Raw genomic sequence first — 18,445 nt, forward strand, 5'->3', positions numbered from 1 at the left:
CCACTTGTCACTGGCTGTAGTGTCCAAGATTTCCAGAAACTGAAGTCCAAAATATTTGGAGGACCAAAGGTTGAGACTCATTTCCCTGGGGAGTGTTTGGGGGCATCTGGGGGTATTGTAGAGCATACAGACCCCCTCCAAGGTACTGGAGGGCTCACGTGTCCACCTAGCTTCCCACAAATGCCCACCCTTGATGTAAACTGTCTGCAGCTTGTAATTCAGCTAAGAGACTCCACAAGTGGCACTAGCAATGGAGAAATTAGCCAAGTTCCTGCACAGATGATGTACTAGACACCCTTGTATCATGAAGTACATTCACTGCACTATCTCTTTTTTATGTGTTTTGACCATGCACTCATTCTTCTTAGGAATTTTCCTGTTATGGTCTTGCATGTTATTATATGGCAGCATGATTATTTGAAACTTTCATTCTAAAAGTGATTTTCTTTAATTTGTTCAGTGAGTAGTCATCTACATGACAAAAGACTGACTAACTAAATAGGTTTGTTTGCATGTAATCTCAAAAATTTACCCCTATCAAAATTCAAATTATATTGCTTACCCTCCTCCGCCAGTGATGTAACTGTAGCCTCCTGACCCCAAGCCATAGCCATAACGTTCTCCAAGAATCACTGGCTCACTTGGATCATAACAACTGAGTAATTTCTGAAGCCTAGAGATGCTAAAATATAAAGAGCATGTTCAAACACAGAAGGATACATTTAATTCCAAATTCTGAAAGCCTAAAATAAACACATGTAGATTAAGTGTTGACACTAAAAAACAAACTATCGCCTGATTATTATAAAAAGTTAGTTCTTTTTTTAAAAAGGACTCTTTGTTTTGTTTCAAAGAGATCTTTGACAACAAAGATGTTCTTTATGGAATATTACTTTAAAAGGAATAGATAAGCTTGTCTGCCAGAAACTGCCTTTGTTTCAAAATAAACATCTATAGTTTTCCCCAGACTATTTCATAATGATGACAAACAGAATGGATTTCAGTTTGGAACTAAATGGGTTTTCATAAAAAAATTGATCTATTATGTTAGGCTTCATCATGTTAATATATTTTTATATTACAGCTACACCATGAGGAACTAAGGAGATTTAAGGCAATATTACATCTGACATTGCTCAGACCACCTCCTCCTCGCAGCAGAGCAGCCACATGAAAAGGAAAGGCAAAGGCAGGAGGGCTGGCTGGCTCCCTTCCGTGATAACCCTTCAATGCAAAATTGTGCATGTCCATGTGAACACTTTGCAAATATCCAATGTGCTTCTTCTAGAGGTGTGCACACCACAAAAGAGAGTAGGTTTGACCCCATGTGTGAGGGCAGTGTGGTGGTGAAGAATTGTTTGCATCTTCTCTCCCTCTTCTAGTGTGTAGGAGGAAATTAAAAGTTTAGGAACCTGAATTTGGGGGGGGGGGGGTGTAGGAGCAATTGTGGTGGTAGTGGTGGTGGTAGTGGAGTTGTGAGGGAGGTGTATTGCCTCGGCCTAAGGCTGGAGACACAAAGGGTCTTCACTGGTGGTATCACTGTTTGAAGAGAGTTTGGAAGAAAAGGTTGCCCCCCTCCCAATGTACTGCCTCAGGTCCTTGTTTTAGGTGTCCTGTGTTTCCCCTGGAAAGGAGGGGAGACAAGAAGAGAAGAGTGAAGGTTGTCTGTTTGTCTGTCTGCTTCTCTATTGTTCAGCTGCTCAGCCTGCCCCTTCCCCACAGTGGTGGAGCCATGACAGAAGCCAAGGCAAGAGATGGCTGGCTGGGCCTGCACGTTGCTATTTAATCTGCTCCAGCTCCTTTCTCCTTTGTTACCTGAGGGAAGGTGTAACTGATGGTGTAACTGTTAATGTTTCAGTGTTCAGATGGTGGTGGTGGTATATCATTATTATTATTCCTTTAAATCATGAGTCAAGTCTTGGGAGGGGTCCTCAGTAACACAAATTATTTAAAAAAGGACCTTGGTACAGAAAAAGTGAAGAACCACTGGTCTATTAATGATCATGCTTCCAAGCGACTATGCTGAAAATATGTAAAACTGAGTATGAACTATCACAACCAACAGACAGCTATAAATCCTAAGCACTGGAGAAATGTGGTTTCTCCTAGGTGTCAGATAACGCATCAACAACTTCAGGATCCACTTATAAAAATGCAAATATTTTATGTCAGAAAATGGCTCTGCAAGATTCACAATTCTCATAACTCGTTCAAGAAATGTGAAACCTGAAAGTGGGAAATGTCCAAATTGGGTGTTGTTGCTGGAAGTGGTGAAAGAGATGCCCTCCATCTCAGAGGGCAAGAAGTACTGTTTCATAATCGCTTTAAAATACAACAAGATGAAGTTATTAAATAATAAAAAAGAGCTACTCAAAGAGGTAGAGATTATGTGTTCTTTTTGCTGTAAGGATTTTCAAAGCAGTGAGCATGAATTTTTGAGCTGTACTAAATTAAAGAGATAATATGTTTACGTTTCTATAATACAGTATGTAGATTATATAAAAATAGTTCCTTACATTGAAAATAAATTAAACGAATAGCTGTTGTAGATTTTTTTTACAGAGATGACCTATTAGGCAGCATATTGAGCTACAATTTGTCTTTTGTAAATCATATTGTTTCCTTTGTGAAGGATAAAATTACTGCCTGCAACAATGAACTTTCAGCTTTATAATTTAGTAAATCCAGGTTTAAAATATTTTTTTCCTGATAAGAGAGCAGAGGTCAAAATCAGAGACCCAGAGGCCCTGGGGTGGGTAGCTCTTTTATTCAGGTCAGTGGGATTTAACTTGTTTTTGAGGGGGTTCCATTTCCCTGAAAGTCCAGATCATAACTTGGGAGTGCTGCTGTATCCATCACTGGCATTAAAGGCTTAGGCTCCCTTTGTGGCTTGGAATACATTTTATCATTAATTATACGAGTGGTATCCATTAGGCTAGTATACCAGATTACAATTCTGTTTGGAGACAATTACTTGCAATAATCGATGCTCCAGTAATGTTTCATTGAAGCTCCTATAATATTTAGTTATTTACGGATACCTTTAAGATTAATCTCACAACTATAGCTGATGCAAAATATGGTGGTTGAGATGTAATGGTTAAAATGAAAATTTGGGGAAATGTGATGTTTTTTAAAAAATTATTTTTTTAATTTTTAAAATTAAAATTTGAAATTTAATTTTAAAAAATCACTGGGGCCTCTCTTTAATCCTCCCACTGAGCCTCACCCCATTCACATCTTATCTGCATTTTAAAGAGATACAGGCAAATGCCAAGCCTATTTCTGCCAAAGTACAGATGTCTGAGGAGCAGTGGTGTCACACCCCTCCTTAGGGTGTCACCTGGTGCAGTATGCATTCCCCACACCCCTTAGTGACACCACTGGTTGGATCTAAAAATATGGATGTGGAAGCAGATCCTTGCACTGCTCACACTAGTACTCTGTCTACAGGAAAAGGTTTGAGATATAGGAAGAAAAGAGGAAAACATTTTGAGCAGCTTCTCCCAATATCTTTTATTCATCATGTAGTCACCCTTTGAATATATCTCCTGCTTTATACAAAAATATTTTTTTGGCCACTGAAATAGTTCTAAAGAGATTTTCCCTTAGCAAGAAGTTTATATAATGAAATATATCAGAAAAGAGATTACATTTCTTCTTCTGTTGTCTCCCAGTCAGAAGTACTAGTTCACTAAACATCCTAGGGATGGAACAATGTTACCAACTTGTCTCCTTAAACACTGATCAAATTTCCTGCCACAGCAACTGCTTCAAATATCTAATTATATTTTTAATTTAAACATTTGATATATGTTTTTAATTTGCTCTAAATTATCTGGTTCTCCTATTTGACAGGACATATTGCACTGGATCATGAATGTTAATATTTCACATTTCACTTGGAGTCTGTACTTCTACATGATATTCTGCAATATTGGCTTCCAAAAACATGTAAGACAGTGTATGATTTAGCTTCATTTGCTTCTTAAATTCATACCTTATTAAAGTGTCATCATCCACAATGACTAACCACGGCATTGTAGCAGGGCTATGATTTAAAAATCTTTCCAAAATGGCAAAGGTTTTCCCACAATGACCTAAATATGGAGTAAAAGTAATTAAAGAAATTCAGTTAAATGCATTATGAAATAAAAATAAAATATTTTTCAAAAAATAAACCATGCCCAACAATTGAATGTCTTTTGATTAAGGACAAGCAGAGCCCCACAATAAGATTTGTAATGTGCTTGATTAATAATAGCAATCATAAAGGTTGTTCTAGTTCACAGGGTGGGTAAACTGCAGCCCGTGAGCTGCATTTGCCCCATAGGCAATTTTTGTGGCCACCCGAAAGAGTGAAATTTTTTTTTATTTGCAAAACAGTTTTGGTACAAAATGTCCCTCAAAGACCTCAGGATGATGTGAATGGAATATCCACCATGTCTGGAGTCTCCATGGGTCAAACATATTTTTATTTTAAAAACTGTAAAATTTTCCAAATATTTTTGGCCCTAGATGGTGGGTGGGGGCATTCCTGGCACATTTTGGTCCTACTATGGGCTGATTTGAGTTGAAGAGAGGTCTTTTTTGAAATATGAAGTAAACAGGAAGTAACTTTCACTGTTTTTAAAATGGACTCTTCTGGGCCTAAAATGATCTAAAATAGTGAAAATGCCCATTGTCCCCTATCAGGCATTTGGAAGCAAAAAAGTTGATTCTTTTGATGCAAGTGAGCACATCCGGGGGGGGGGGGGCTCCAAGCTCTCCTGGGGCAGGGGCTAAAGTGGCTTTGTATTCTTCCACAGTTGCCTACCCGTGTATTAGTTCCTAGGACCTGAAAGCATTTTGGCATGCTTATGGCTTGCATTACACACAGTTTTCTGCCCCTCACCATACACAGAGATTCATATGGCTATGAACAACTAGCAGTTGAGCTTTATGCACAGGAGGTCTGTAGCCCAAAGGATCTGTCAAATACTGTCACTGGTGCACTGGACAAGTTCTGTTCACTTTTCAATAGTTTGTGATTTCACGTGGACTTCTAAAATTTGACCAAAATCACTGTAATAGTCTCTCCAGGGATCTAGATCTGCTGAAGACTGTCTGTAACTTTCATAGAGACTGATCTCCAAATGCAGATATGCATGTACTATTCTGTGATGGACAATTGTGGTAAAAATTCCCCATGATTGGGCGGGATACAAATAAATTATTATTATTAAAAACAAACTTAGGAAGATTTTATTTCAAAAGCCAAGTGGCAAGCTCATAGTTCTTGCTTCTGTTATTGTATTTATAAACCTCAGTACAATTCTAAAATATGCTTGAAGGTATGATTAACTACAAAACTACAAAACAAGTAAATACCATTATCTTATAATGCTTTGTAAACTATGTTAACTCTGTAAACTTCATGCTATGTTTCATATTTTAATGAATCAAGTTAAAGTCCAGTGTGTGTTACACAGTACATTTCCTGCTCCATGATTTGGTAAGAGATGACAAAGGCCCGAAGCAGACGGGCCAAAACGATGGTGCAGGAACCGTGCTGGCCCCGATTGTGCTGGGACTGTGGTGAACACACGGGCCTGGTCCTGATCCAAGCCACCACCACATTTCTGAACTGGCTTGCCAGATGGAGTGGATTATATCCACTCCTTTTTGGCCTGGTTCTTCTTGCTTGATGCAGCATCAGTGCAACTTCTGGCTGCGTTCAGGGTGTGTGTGGTCTAAATGCTACACCCTCAATGTGGTCCAAAGCTGTGTCATTCTGCCTGTATATTTCAGGCCAAAGTTGAAATAATTATGCAAAATCCAGAAACTACATAGTTGTCCAGTGAAAACCCATAAATTCAATGGTTTTTTGTTTCAAGTATGTATGCCTAAGAAATTAAGCTGCTTACACATCCCAAATCTACCACTGTATTTAATGCTAAATCAGCAGCAATGTCAGGAGTGTATTTTAAAGCCCTAGGGAAAGAACAAAAGATGCAGACAGGCATGGGAAAAAAAAACAGTCTTACTGAAGCAGACTACATATGAGCTAATTAAACACATGAGATGGGGGTGGGTGGGTGCTAACCATGCCCCTTTCTGTCCTTGTTTTGTTCATGTGAAAAGTCTAACACAGGGATTCCCACATATGGCTGCAAGGTTTCCACATAATTCTGACTTTCCAGGGCTCTGCCTCAGGAAGTGGTATCACTGCCCAGGGTGTCACCTGGTGCAGGTGGTGGCGCAGAGCTTCTAGCAGGCAGGACCAAAAGCACACCCCCCCCCACCTCACTGTCACACACCACTCCACTCAGGAGTAGAGCAGCACACAGCAGGGAGATGGGGGTGCACTTGGTCGGGTGTCATCCCTCCTTTGGGATGTCCCCCAGTGTAGTCTGCACCCCCCTCCAGTGACACCACTGGCCTCAGGTAGTAAGTCTCTACAGATACAAAACACTTTCTCCTTTCATATGAGCCAGTGGGGAAGCATGGTTCCCTCCTTGCATGTTTATTTTACACTTACAGAGAAAATTAGAAGAGGACTCACCCTAGACCATGTCCCATTTTGCTTGCCTTGTGGGAAGGATTCCAAGAGAGAGGGGATGGCAAGTGAAGATAAAAGGAAGGACATCTTCTGACTCATGCTAGACTGCCACTTCTCTCACCTGCCCTAAGGCCATCTACATCACCTATTGTTTTTAATATAGCATGGCTGCAATTTCATAACAATTTACTTGAATATAGATCCCATCAAACACAATTAGATTTATTTCTGTTTTGAACCTGGAGAAGGAATCCTACTGCACACTGTTTTAAAGCATAAAACAATGGGTTGGACTCAGACTTAGTTATAGACTACATCCACTGAAACCCATGACTAATTTACATCCGTTATTTAAATGCCCATTTCAATGAAATATTAAATCCTTACCAAACACTGTATTTACAACTCAAAGTGGCTTTTTTAACATAAAGAAAAGATATTAGGATATATTTTCTCTAGAACAAAGATCCCATTACAAGTGGACAACAGAATTTATTCCTTTTACAAAACAGGTTATGTAATAAAACATAAAATACACCCACAGGATCAGGGAACTTTGTTTAAATGATTTTATGTATCCAAGGAAATCAAATGTTATCAGTTTAAAGCTACTGAATATTACGTATGGAATATTACTTTTTTATTTTACTATAAAATTTCTGAATTTGAATATGTGATACATTTAGGCAGTTATTATTTCAGACAATATATCAAGGCCTTAATATACCAACAACCTCAGCTGGCATCGTCTGAAGTTCTTAGGGATATAAAAATGAATCACAGATATTGTCACAGTCTGATATATCACATAACCGTAAAACCAGTGGGGGCAAAATAGTATATTAGTATAAATGGTCTAAGACAGTGGTTCCCAACCTTCCTAATGCCGCGACCCTTTAATACAGTTCTTCATATTGTGGTGACCCAAACCCATGAAATTATTTTTGTTGCTACTTCATAACTGTAATTAAATAGGTGTTTTCCAATGGTCTTAGGCGACCCCCATGAAAGGGTCATTCGACCCCCAAAGGGGTCCCGACCCACAGGTTGGGAACCACTGGTCTAAGATGAATTAAGGGACATTTAAATTATTTTCTAAAATTATATACTTTATCTATGTTTATATTTCATCTGTGTTTCTAAATATGCATGTGTTTGTCCTGTCCTCATGGACTTTTTTGCAGGGCTGCATACCTTTTTATCTTTTTATTTAGAACCACATTTCAAATCAATTTTACCCTGGCATACAATAAAACATTTTAAAACATTAAATGTCAGTCTGACAAGAGTAGTATAAAAATACTTTGAACCAACCATTCTTTTTTTTTCATTCTAACAATGTTAAAACAAGTTAAAAGCATGGTGGGGCTTCTGCATCACCAGAAGCACTGTAGGCAGTAGTGGACTTAATGGGAAAATACAGAAAAATGCACACAAAGAAAGAAAATTAAGTAGACATGCACTTCCTGTTTTTATTGTCAGTTTCTGTGTGGGGTGTGTGTGTGGACAGGCTAGGAAAGTTCCTGGGGCAGATTGGGGGGGGGGAGGTGGCGGAGGGGAGATGTTCACTCAGTATGTTGCACTTTTTCAATCCCTGATTTAAAGCAAGAACTGTAAAATTTCCGTTGACCTTCTCCATAAAGGCAAACTAATAGATTAAAAGATAACATTGGAAAGCTGAGATGAAGGTGAAAGTGGTACCAGCTGTGCCTGCCTGCAGAATCTACAGCTTCTTAATTGGAGAAAGACCTTCACAATAACCATTTTGATTTGAAAGTGCATAGAGGAACCACAGAAAAGCCATGGGCCCAGTTTTATCTGACTTTCTAGAATAAGCTATCAGTACAAGGATTCTATTTTTCTACCCACACTCATCTGCATGATTTCAAATCTTGCCTCTTGCCTTAGCATAACTGAAGAAAAGGGTAGAAAGAGGCACTGAGCTGTGTTGAGAAAGAAATTGGGCTAGAAATAAAGAGCTCTTATGAAGGAAGATACAATCAATAAGGTTAGGGAACCTTAGGGCTGGGGTCCAAATCCAGCCCACAGACTTCCTCAGATGGCCATGTCCCCTTCTCAATGAAACTAGTTTGGTGGTTTCCCAGTATTTTTCCCATTCTTAAAAGCTTTTAAAAAGCTGAAATCTCTCTCCTTCATTACCACCAATAAGAGCTTTAAGCTGAAATATGCTGTTTTTAATTCCAGTCTTTGGCCCAGCCTACTAGTGGAATGCAGATGTCCCAGAGAACTTCTTCAAAAGTTATCTCCTTGGCCAAAACCTCCTTGGCCTAAAAGAAGTTCGGGGGGGGGGGGGGGGGGATACAGACGGGCGATTCCATGCCACCTGTTTTTGCCCCTCGTCAGTGCTGCACCAGCCGCACAGAGTGGAATTGATGCACTCCCTAAAAAGGAGCCGCTCTAGGCAGCTTCTTTTTAAGGGCGTCATAATGGAGCTTGTGCGCCATGACGATGATGCTTCCGGCAAGCGTCATTTGGACGCTCGGACATCCGTGTGTCATCGTCGCACGCCCTGTGTGGTGATGGGGGTGCAGCAAGATGGCACACGGGCGCCAAAAGTAGGGCTGGGCACGTATGGACACCCAGCCCTACGGAGCCCTAAAATTGGCCCCAGGCCGGCGCAAAGCGCCAGTCTATATCAGACCTTCCTTATCTTTCATACTAAGGAAATGAGTTTGAAAATGACATTAGGGACTGACTCAGGAAGCATGGGAAAAAGAGTGGACAGATAAAAGATGCTAATAGGTTCACCTTACAGTGGCTCATGACAGGGACAGTACAAGGGACAGTAGCAAAAACAAGATTAAGACTATGGCCTGTTACAGACAGCCAAAATAAAGCTGCTTCGAGTCACAGTGGAGGTATGGTATTTCAATGATACATGCGTCCTAAGAGTCCATAAGCCGCACCAAAGCCACACTCCAGGCTGGAGCGTGGCTTTGGTGCGACTTCTGGACTCAGGACGCATGCATCATTGAAACACCATACCTCCACTGTGACTCGAAGCAGCTTTATTTTGGCTGTCTGTAACAGGCCCAAGAATCTCCTCCTTGCCATTTTAAGCTCCTCTTCCTTTTAAGTCACCAAAAGAGAAGAGACTGCTACTACTGCCTCCATCTGAATCCTACCTCATCCTGCCATAAAAAAGGTACTTTTTCTTATGGCTCTTCCTCTCACTGTCAGTGCTGCAGCATATATCTTGGGTAAAAGATAATTAATTCCAGTTTCACCAGACAAAGAGATTCTGTGGAGGATTTGTTGTTGTTCTTTGCTATCCAATCCACCTGCACTTGCCAGGTTGAAGCTGAGGGAACAAACCTAGACAAGGCAGCAGTAGCAATTATTGCTCATAGGGAATGCCCAGGGATGGAATAAGTTATCCCATCTTGACATTTTATGAAGAAAAATCTAAGGCTCTAATCTGAAAATGAAGCAATCCTAGTCATTTCATCTCCTGAATTCTTTGATAGGATTCTTCTCTGTTTCCTATTTTTGCATTCCAATTGCCTATTATTAACAAGTCCTGTTTTGGTGTGTGGCTAATTTCCTCCTGGACTCTAGCATAGAATCTTTTTATCCACGGATTCAAGTATCCACAGCTTGGAAATGTTTTTTAAAAGTATAAATGTCAAACAGCAAATCTTGATTTTGCCATTTTATATAAGAGACACCATTTTACTATGCCATTGTATTTAATGGGACTTGAGCATCCACAGATTTTGTTATCTACGTTTTCTGGAACTAAATCCCAGTGGATACCAGGGGCTCACTGTATTATTACTCATGTATAATATAACATTAATTGTATTTAATGTAAAATATATTACATTGTATTAATTACAATACTCACCTCTTTCAGTATTTGGCACTCCTAAATCAACAGTGGGTATTGAACTTTCTGCAAAATCACTGTAATATTCAATAAAAGTGGCCTCTGCTTCCCAAGTCTGTTTTACAATGGGTACTGAAAAATAAGCAAGCACATTAAGAAGTGGACAGCACAGTATTCATTCAAATATTTGAAAACTGACAAAATGGCCTAGATAGATAATTTCCCCATGCTGACTAACCATAGTTTCTTGTTACAGCTAAACTGGAAACACATACATTGTTCAAAGTAACAGGACACATATAATATGAAATTATGGCTAAATAATCTAGGCAGTTTCTAACTAATGCCTAAAGTAGGGAAATGAAGAAAAACCACAGAGTGCATGGGTACAATGTTCACACATGACTTGGCTTCTTTTGGAGGTGTGTGTGACTTCTGCTGTCAACTTCAGAAAGAAAATCGACAAAGCCTCCTCCAGACATTAAAACTTTGTTGGAGCAGAGAAGCACTTCCTTGCAGATTAACCACAACACAATTATACAGGCTCAGGAGTTAAGGTTACATAAATGGAAGTAGCACTGCAAAGCCAGAATTAGTTGCTATGACACATATGGCTGTTACAAAATCCAACATCCCCTCTTTGATTGTCTCCCACAGCATGTAGGAATATGAAATCCAGGATATGATGCAACTGTATCCCAAGCCTCCTTGTTCTCCTTCACTGATTGCCAGCTATGGAAAGTGGAGAAAGGTGCTGTGCCCTTGTATCACTAAAAATATCAGAGGGGAGAAAAGGGAGAGATATAGGGCTGTTTTTGTTTTCTGTTAAAATAGAAGCCAGCTTTATTGTAATGTCTAGTTTTAGCCTTAAGCAAAGGCAATGGCCTAGTTATTTTCTTTCCTATGGGCTAATATCTCTGGGAGCTAAATGAAAGCTAACACTAAAGAAACTATTTTAGTTATGGCTACAAGGATGCTTTCAGGAATTTGTCATTTCTTCACATGCTCCCCCCCTCCCCCCAAAGAGATCCTTACATACCTAGACTCATATGCCATGTTCAAATACAGAAAAAAACGTACCATCAGAGAGTACATTTAACTTAGGTAGCAGATGAGCACATGCTGCTTGTTTCCCCTCTTGTTTATGTAAGGGAAGAATCCCTGTGGTTTGTCCATGTAATAATTACCATGTGACAACTCTTAGAATCGTAGAGTTGGAAGAGACCACAAAGGCCATCCAGTCCAACCCTCTGCCATGCAGGAAATCTCAATCAAAGCATCCCCGACAGATGGCCATCCAGCCTCTGTTTAAAGACCTCCAAAGAAGGAGACTCCACCACACTCCGAGGGAGTATGTTCCACTGTCGAACAGCCCTTACTGTCAGGACGTTCCTCCTAATGTTGAGGTGGAATCTCTTTTCCTGGAGCTTGCAACCATTGTTCCGAGTCCTGTTCTCTGGAGCAGCAGAAAACAAGCTTGCTCTCTCCTCAATATGTCATCCCTCCAAATATTTAAACAGGGCTATCATATCACCTCTTAACCTTCTTTTCTCCAGGCTAAATATCCCCAGCTCCCCAAGTTGTTCCTCATAGGACATGGTTTCCAGACCCTTCACTATTTTAGCCGCCCTCCTTTGGACACACTCCAATTTGCACTCCAAATGCAAAGTTTGTTGAAACAACTGCTCTTTTTTTATGGATTAGGAACCTTTCCCTATTCTTTTTACTTTTGGTACTACAATTTCTGCTAAAATTTGATCCCCCCCCCTTTCTTTTAATCAGTTGCATCACTAGGGTCGGTGTTGCCCAGTGTGGTAAATCACCTGGTGTGGTTATTCATCCCTAATTCGCCTCCTCCAATACCAGACATAGTAATCCTTAGTAAAGTTTTTTGTACTAATGTTACTTGTAAATCATAATTCCTGCTTATCACTGAATGTAATGTAATGGCAATGGTTCACAGAAGAGATCACAAGGACTATCCAGTCCAACCTCTTGCCATGCAAGAATACACAATCAAAGCACTCCCAACAAATGGCCATTCAGTCTCAGTTTAAAAACCTCCAAAGGAGGGGACTCCACCACTCTCCAAGGAGTGTGTTCCACTGCTGAACAGCTCTCACTGTCAGAAAGTTCTTCCTAATGTTTAGGTTCCTCCTAACTCCTGAAAGCTAGAGGCTGCTGTCTCCCATTGACACAACAGCCTCCTGCGTTGGGAGTTAGTAGGACAACATGGAACAAGATATGCCTTTGGGCTCAATTATTCACTCTTCTTTACCTTCCCCAACCCAAGACACACGTTGCAGAAAAAAATTAAATAAATCAGTGACCCATGAATATTTGAAGTGGATTTTCTTTTTATTTGTTAGTGGTTTTATCCTTTATTCTATTATGTTGTATGAGTCAAGAACCTCTGTTCAAACCAATCCTGGAATCATCCACAAAGTACATCAACGTACATTTTACAAGGCTTTTTAATTTATTCTGACCCATGTTCCATTTTGTTACATTTTACCCAATATACCAATCCTTTCTGTCACCAATTTTCCATCCCCTACTGTGCTGTTGTGAGCACTGTATCTTATGGACAGCTCCATTGATGAAAGGGTGGAGGAAGAAAAGTTGTGAATAGCAAGCTCATTGATATATATTCTGAGTTCCCATTTTCTCACTAACTAAAGTAGGAAGCCTGGCTTTATGCCAGCAATAAACTACTGCAGAATGTTATGGATCACAGAACCAGGGTCCCAAATCTAAACTGACCATTAATCCTGCATTCTAGGCTGGAGGCAAACAAGGACAGGTTGCTCACCTGTAATGGTATTTCTTCGAGTGGTCATCTGCGAATTCACACAAATGCGTTTTTACTGCGCCTGCGCAGTTAAGCTCGGAAACTTCTGGAATCTCTAGGCAAAACTTAGTTTGCAACTTTTTGGCAGTAGCTCCGCCCATCCCATATAATTCCCCTGCTGAACCCGCTCTTCCCCAGTTCCAAGTAAGCCACGTAAAAGTGACAGCAAGTAGCAATAATGAGCAGGACACTGAGGGGAGGACAGGCGGGATTTGTGTGAATTCGTAGATGACCACTCGAAGAAATACCGTTACAGGTGAGCAACCTGTCCTCCTTCTTTGTGGTCTCTGCGAATCACACAAATGGGTAGAATGACAAGCTTAAGTCAGTGGAGGAGGGAGTATCATGACACCAAGTATAAGACCAAACAAATTGTCTTTATTAAACAACAATAAAGTCATGCAGATATATAATAATAATAAATAAAACTTTTATTTATATCCTGCTTTTTGTTAAAAACAATCAAAGCGGCTTACAAGCATTAACATAATACATCCATATATACAAAGTATCCCCCCCTTAAAAAAACAATTAAACAATATAGGATTTAAAATTACATAACTATTAAAACCAATAAAAGTAGCAGAGTCATCATATATATATGTGGGGGGTGGGGGGATCACCACATGAAGCTGTCCAAGTTGGTAATTTGACAGATCTCATCTGGCAGGCCGTTCTACAAGCTGGGAGTGGTTGCAGAAAAGGTCCTTTAAGAATTCACAGTCAGTCTGGTTTTTATAGGTTGCAATAGATTCTTCCCAGAGGACCTGAGTGCATGGGGCAGATTATATGGAAGTAGGCGATCCCTTAGATAGGTAGGGCTTTAAAGGTAATAACCAACACCTTGTCCTGTGCCTAAAAACTAATAGGCAGCCAGTGGAGTGACTTTAATATTGGTGTTATATGATCACTCCTAGATGTTCCAGTGATCAACCTGGCCACCATATTTTGTACCAATTGAAGTTTTTGGACTAGGCACAAGGGTAGCCCCATGTAGAGCGCAATGCAAAAGTCAAGACTTGACGTTACCAGTGCATGTACTACAGTTTTGAGGTAATCCAATTCCAGGAAAGGGCGCAGCTGGTGTATCAGCCAAAGCTGATAGCAGGTGCTCTTGACCGTCGCATTCACCTGATTTCGCATCTAAAGCGATGGATCAAGAAGCACCCCCAGATTGCGAACACAGTCCTTTGAGGAGAGTGTGATCCCCTCTAGGACTGGAGGTTGCAGCACAATACCTGGCTTAGAAGCCCCTACTATAAGTACCTCCATTTTGTCTGGATTCAGCTTGAGTTTGTTTCCCTCATCCAGTCCATAACTGCCTCAAGACACTGAGGGGAGAAATGCCATCTGTCATCATCGCTGATGCCCAAGACATGGAGAAATATATTTGGGTGTCATCAGCGTTCTGATAAACCCGGTCCCATGTCTATGGATGATTTCTCCCAGCAGCTTCATATAAATGTTAAATAGCATTGGGGACAGGATGGCAACCTGAGGGATGCCATAATTAAGCTCCGTTTTTGAGGAGCAACTGTCCTTGAGCATCACCCTCTGGATCCTGCCCGAGAAGAAGAAACGGAACCACTGCAACACAGTGCCTCTGATTCCTAACTCTCTCAGGCATTCCAAGAGGATGTTGTCATCTATTGTGTCAAACACCGTTGAGAGGTCTAGGAGCACCTACAGGGTCACGCTCCCACTGTTGATGCCTAGACGAAGGTCATCAGTTAAGGCGACCATCACAGTCTCCACTATATATCCTGTCCTGAAGCCAGTTTGAAATGGACCTAGATAATCGGCTTCATCCAAGACCACTTGGAGCTGAAGAGCAACAGCCCTCTCAATCACCTTGCTCAAAAATGGCAGATGGGATACAGGCCTATAGTTTTTCATGTCCAGGAGGCCCAGGGAAGGTTTTTTCAGAAGCGGTCTGACGGCTGTATAATGCTTAATGCAACTGCAGTGGTATTTAACACACAGACAGTGTGAAATAGTTTGGTTTCAAGCCCAAAATTGAAAGGCAACAACTTCAAGTAGTTTAGTTTTAAAAAACGAATGCAATAACCACACAATATGAATCAGTGTATGAATTTAAAAACAGATAACGAGCTGTTTCAACAAGGTCAAAGACATTCATAACATTAATGCAGAATGACAATGTGAGACATGAACATTATGTAGTTCAATTGAAATCAAGAGAAACAGAGAACTTGAATGCAAAGACAGGTTCAATGTAACCCAGAAAGCAACACTGCCCACCCAAAGATTGCATGCTGTCTAACCCCGGTGTCCAGCCTGTAATGTTTGATGAAAGTCAGAGGCTGGGACCAGACAGCAGCTTTGCAGACATCCTCCAGGGGCACCCCAGTCAAAAAAGCAGAGGATGCAGCTACTGTCCGAGTTGCATGGGCCCGAACCCGAGCTGGAAGAGGTCTATCAGACAGTTCACAGCACAGGTGGATGGTGCCAGCTACTGATTTAGAAAACCTCTGCGAAGTAACAGGTAGTCCCTTTTTGGCCTCTGAGTAGCACACAAATAGCCGCTCGGAGCACCCTGAACCTGAGATTCTGTCCAAATAGAAGGCCAATGCCCTCTGAACGTCCAAAGTATGGAGCTGGCGCTCGGTCACAGTGGTTGGGTTTGGGGCCAAAGTTGGCAGCACAATGTCCTGTTTCATGTGAAAAGCCAACACCACCTTAGGCAAGAAGATAATGTCAGTACGGAGGACTACTTTGTCCCTGTGGAAACGGATATAAGGTTGGTCCATCCATAAAGCACAAAGTTCATTCCCACGGCGAGCACAGGTAATGGCCACAAGGAATGCTGTTTTCCAGGTCAGCAACCTCAGGTCCATAGTGGCCATAGGCTCAAAGGGCTTGGATGCCAAGCAGGACAGTACAAGATTTAAACTCCAGGCCACCGTAGGTACCAAGAATGGTGGATGGAGGTTGTTGAATCTGCAGAGGAACTGTTTCACTAAAGGGTCCTTGGAAAGGAAAGGCCTGCCTTCCATATGAAACTGAAAACAAATCACCGACAAGTAGCACTTAATGGAATTCAGACAAAGTCCCGAGTCTACTAAGAACATCAAAAACTGGAGGACTCTCAAACCGATCCTTGGTATGGAAGAACGTCTTTCTGAGAAAGAAAGTCCACAAACATTTCCCATTTAAACAGGTATGAACATTGCTTTGACGGTTTCTGTGCCGCCGAGATCAGTATCAGGATGGATTCAGGCAAAGCTTCTATGGCTGAATCCTCCAAGACACCAATGGGAGGTTGTCCATATCTGGGTGGAGAACGGTCCTGTCGTGAAGAGACAGAAGGTCAGGCTGGAACTCCAAATGGAGGAATGTTCTTTGAGACAGATGGGGAAGTGGTACAAACCAAGGCTGTCTCAGCCGCCATGGAGTCACAAGGATGGCATCTGTCCAGTCCGCAATCATTTTTGACACTACCCTCGTGATGAGAGGGAACGGAGGGAAAACGTATATCATCTCACTGGACCACTTGAGCTGGAAAGTGTCCCCTTGAGATTCGAGTGACCTGATTTGGGAGCAAAACCTTGGACAGTGAGTGTTGAAGGGTGAAGCAAAGAGGTCGATTGTTGATTCGCCCCAGAGCTGGAAGAGAGTATCTACCGCCTTGGAGTGGAGAAGCCATTCATGGCAAGGGTTAGAGGACCTGCTCAGCTGGTCTGCCAGGTCGTTCTCGTCTCCAGGAATGTGAATGGACTGGAGTAGGATCGCGTTTTGGATGCACCAATCCCAGATCGAAGTGTTATTTGCAGAAGTGTTCAGGACTATGTTCCTCCTTGCTTGTTTAGGTAGTATATGAAGGTGGTGTTGTCTGTCAGGAGAAGTACTGCCATGTTGGCAAAGAGATTCTGGAAAGACTTGAGAGACTTTTCTATGGCAAGCACCTCCAATGCATTGATGTGCAGCTGCTTTTGGATGGCGACCATCTGTCCTTGACTGTGAAGCCCAAGACATGGGCACCCCAACCCTCTAAGGAAATGTCTGTGGTGAGGATGATCTCCGCTTGCAGAGACAAAAAGGGCATTCCGACGCAAATGTTGTTGGGTTCGAGCCATCAGCGCAAAGCCCTCTGAACCGGTCTTGGAATGGTGAGGAGCTTGGATGGAGAATCTGACATGGGGTCGAATACGAAGAGAAATCATGACCGAACAGGCCTGAGGTGAAGTCTCGCCCACGGAGTAACGAAGGTGGTTGATGCCATGTGGCTTAATGTGACCTGAACCAGACAGGATTGTATTTGTCTGTGAGGAAGGCAAGCCCAAACTGCACGGGAGCGAGCCTGTCACCTGTCTTTCAGGAGATAGGCCATGCATATCTCTGAGTCGAGTGTCGTCTTGATGAACCTGACCCACTTGGACGGGTTCAGGTGAGACTTGTTGACATTGATCATGAGACCCAACAAGTGTATGAGGTCTAAGGCGAACCAGAGATGCTGCAATAGCTGATCTCAGGATGGGTGGGTGGTGAACAGGCAATCGTCCAAATAAGGGAAGACTGTGCTGAGGACAGCCTGAAGGGAAGGACTCTGTATTGGAACATCTCCATACCAAATGGCAAAGGCAAGAAAGCGGTGATGGTCTTCTCAAATTCCTACATAGAAATAAGCGTCCTTCAGGTCTAGTGTTGCGAACCAGCAGCCTTTCTGCAAGAGTGGCAGAATGGAAGCAAGGGTTAGCATTCTAAATAGGCAATAAACAATGAAAGTGTTCAACTGACGCAAGTCCAGGATGGGTCTTAAACCAGAGTCACTTTTGGGGGCAGTGAAATAGTGGAAAAAGAAACAGCATTGAGACTGCGATGGATGTACGGGTTCGATAGCGCCTTTTTTCAAAAGTGTGCGCACTTCATTGAGAAGGGTGTCTGAGGGGCTAGTAATAATAATTAATAATAAATATTTATTTATATCCCGCCTCTTCCGATTGACGATCGAGGCGGGTAACAACAGAGAAAATACAATATACAACAGTAAAAACAACAAGCCCCACAAAACCTCGACCCAACCCTCCCTCCCAACTATACAATTAAACAGTTAAAAAAAAGTTTAAAAAATACATATAATACATCAAAGTTAAAAACAAATCACAAGTAAGAAAAATAATAAAAAGGGGATTCAATTGGTTCTCGACATTATCAATTGGAGAAGGCCTGCCGGAAGAGAAAG

The 18,445-nt window shown here is 41.5% G+C and overlaps 1 protein-coding gene across 2 annotated transcripts in view; it reads right to left on the reverse strand.

Moving 5' to 3' along the window:
• B3GLCT (beta 3-glucosyltransferase) overlaps positions 1–18,445 on the reverse strand; it is a 119,700-nt gene that overhangs the window by 17,523 nt on the left and 83,732 nt on the right. For both annotated transcript variants that reach the window (XM_089512537.1, XM_089512538.1), the window contains 3 exons: positions 10,410–10,523; positions 4,001–4,100; positions 563–682 (listed from right to left, as the gene is read on the reverse strand). In XM_089512537.1, the coding sequence (XP_089368663.1) occupies positions 563–682; positions 4,001–4,100; positions 10,410–10,523 (334 nt within the window). The remainder of the gene's footprint in view (positions 1–562; positions 683–4,000; positions 4,101–10,409; positions 10,524–18,445) is intronic.

This window comes from Sceloporus occidentalis, unplaced genomic scaffold (assembly GCF_023333645.1).
Source record: "Sceloporus occidentalis isolate IW3139 unplaced genomic scaffold, rSceOcc1.0.p SCAF_2, whole genome shotgun sequence".
Taxonomy (NCBI): domain Eukaryota; kingdom Metazoa; phylum Chordata; class Lepidosauria; order Squamata; family Phrynosomatidae; genus Sceloporus; species Sceloporus occidentalis.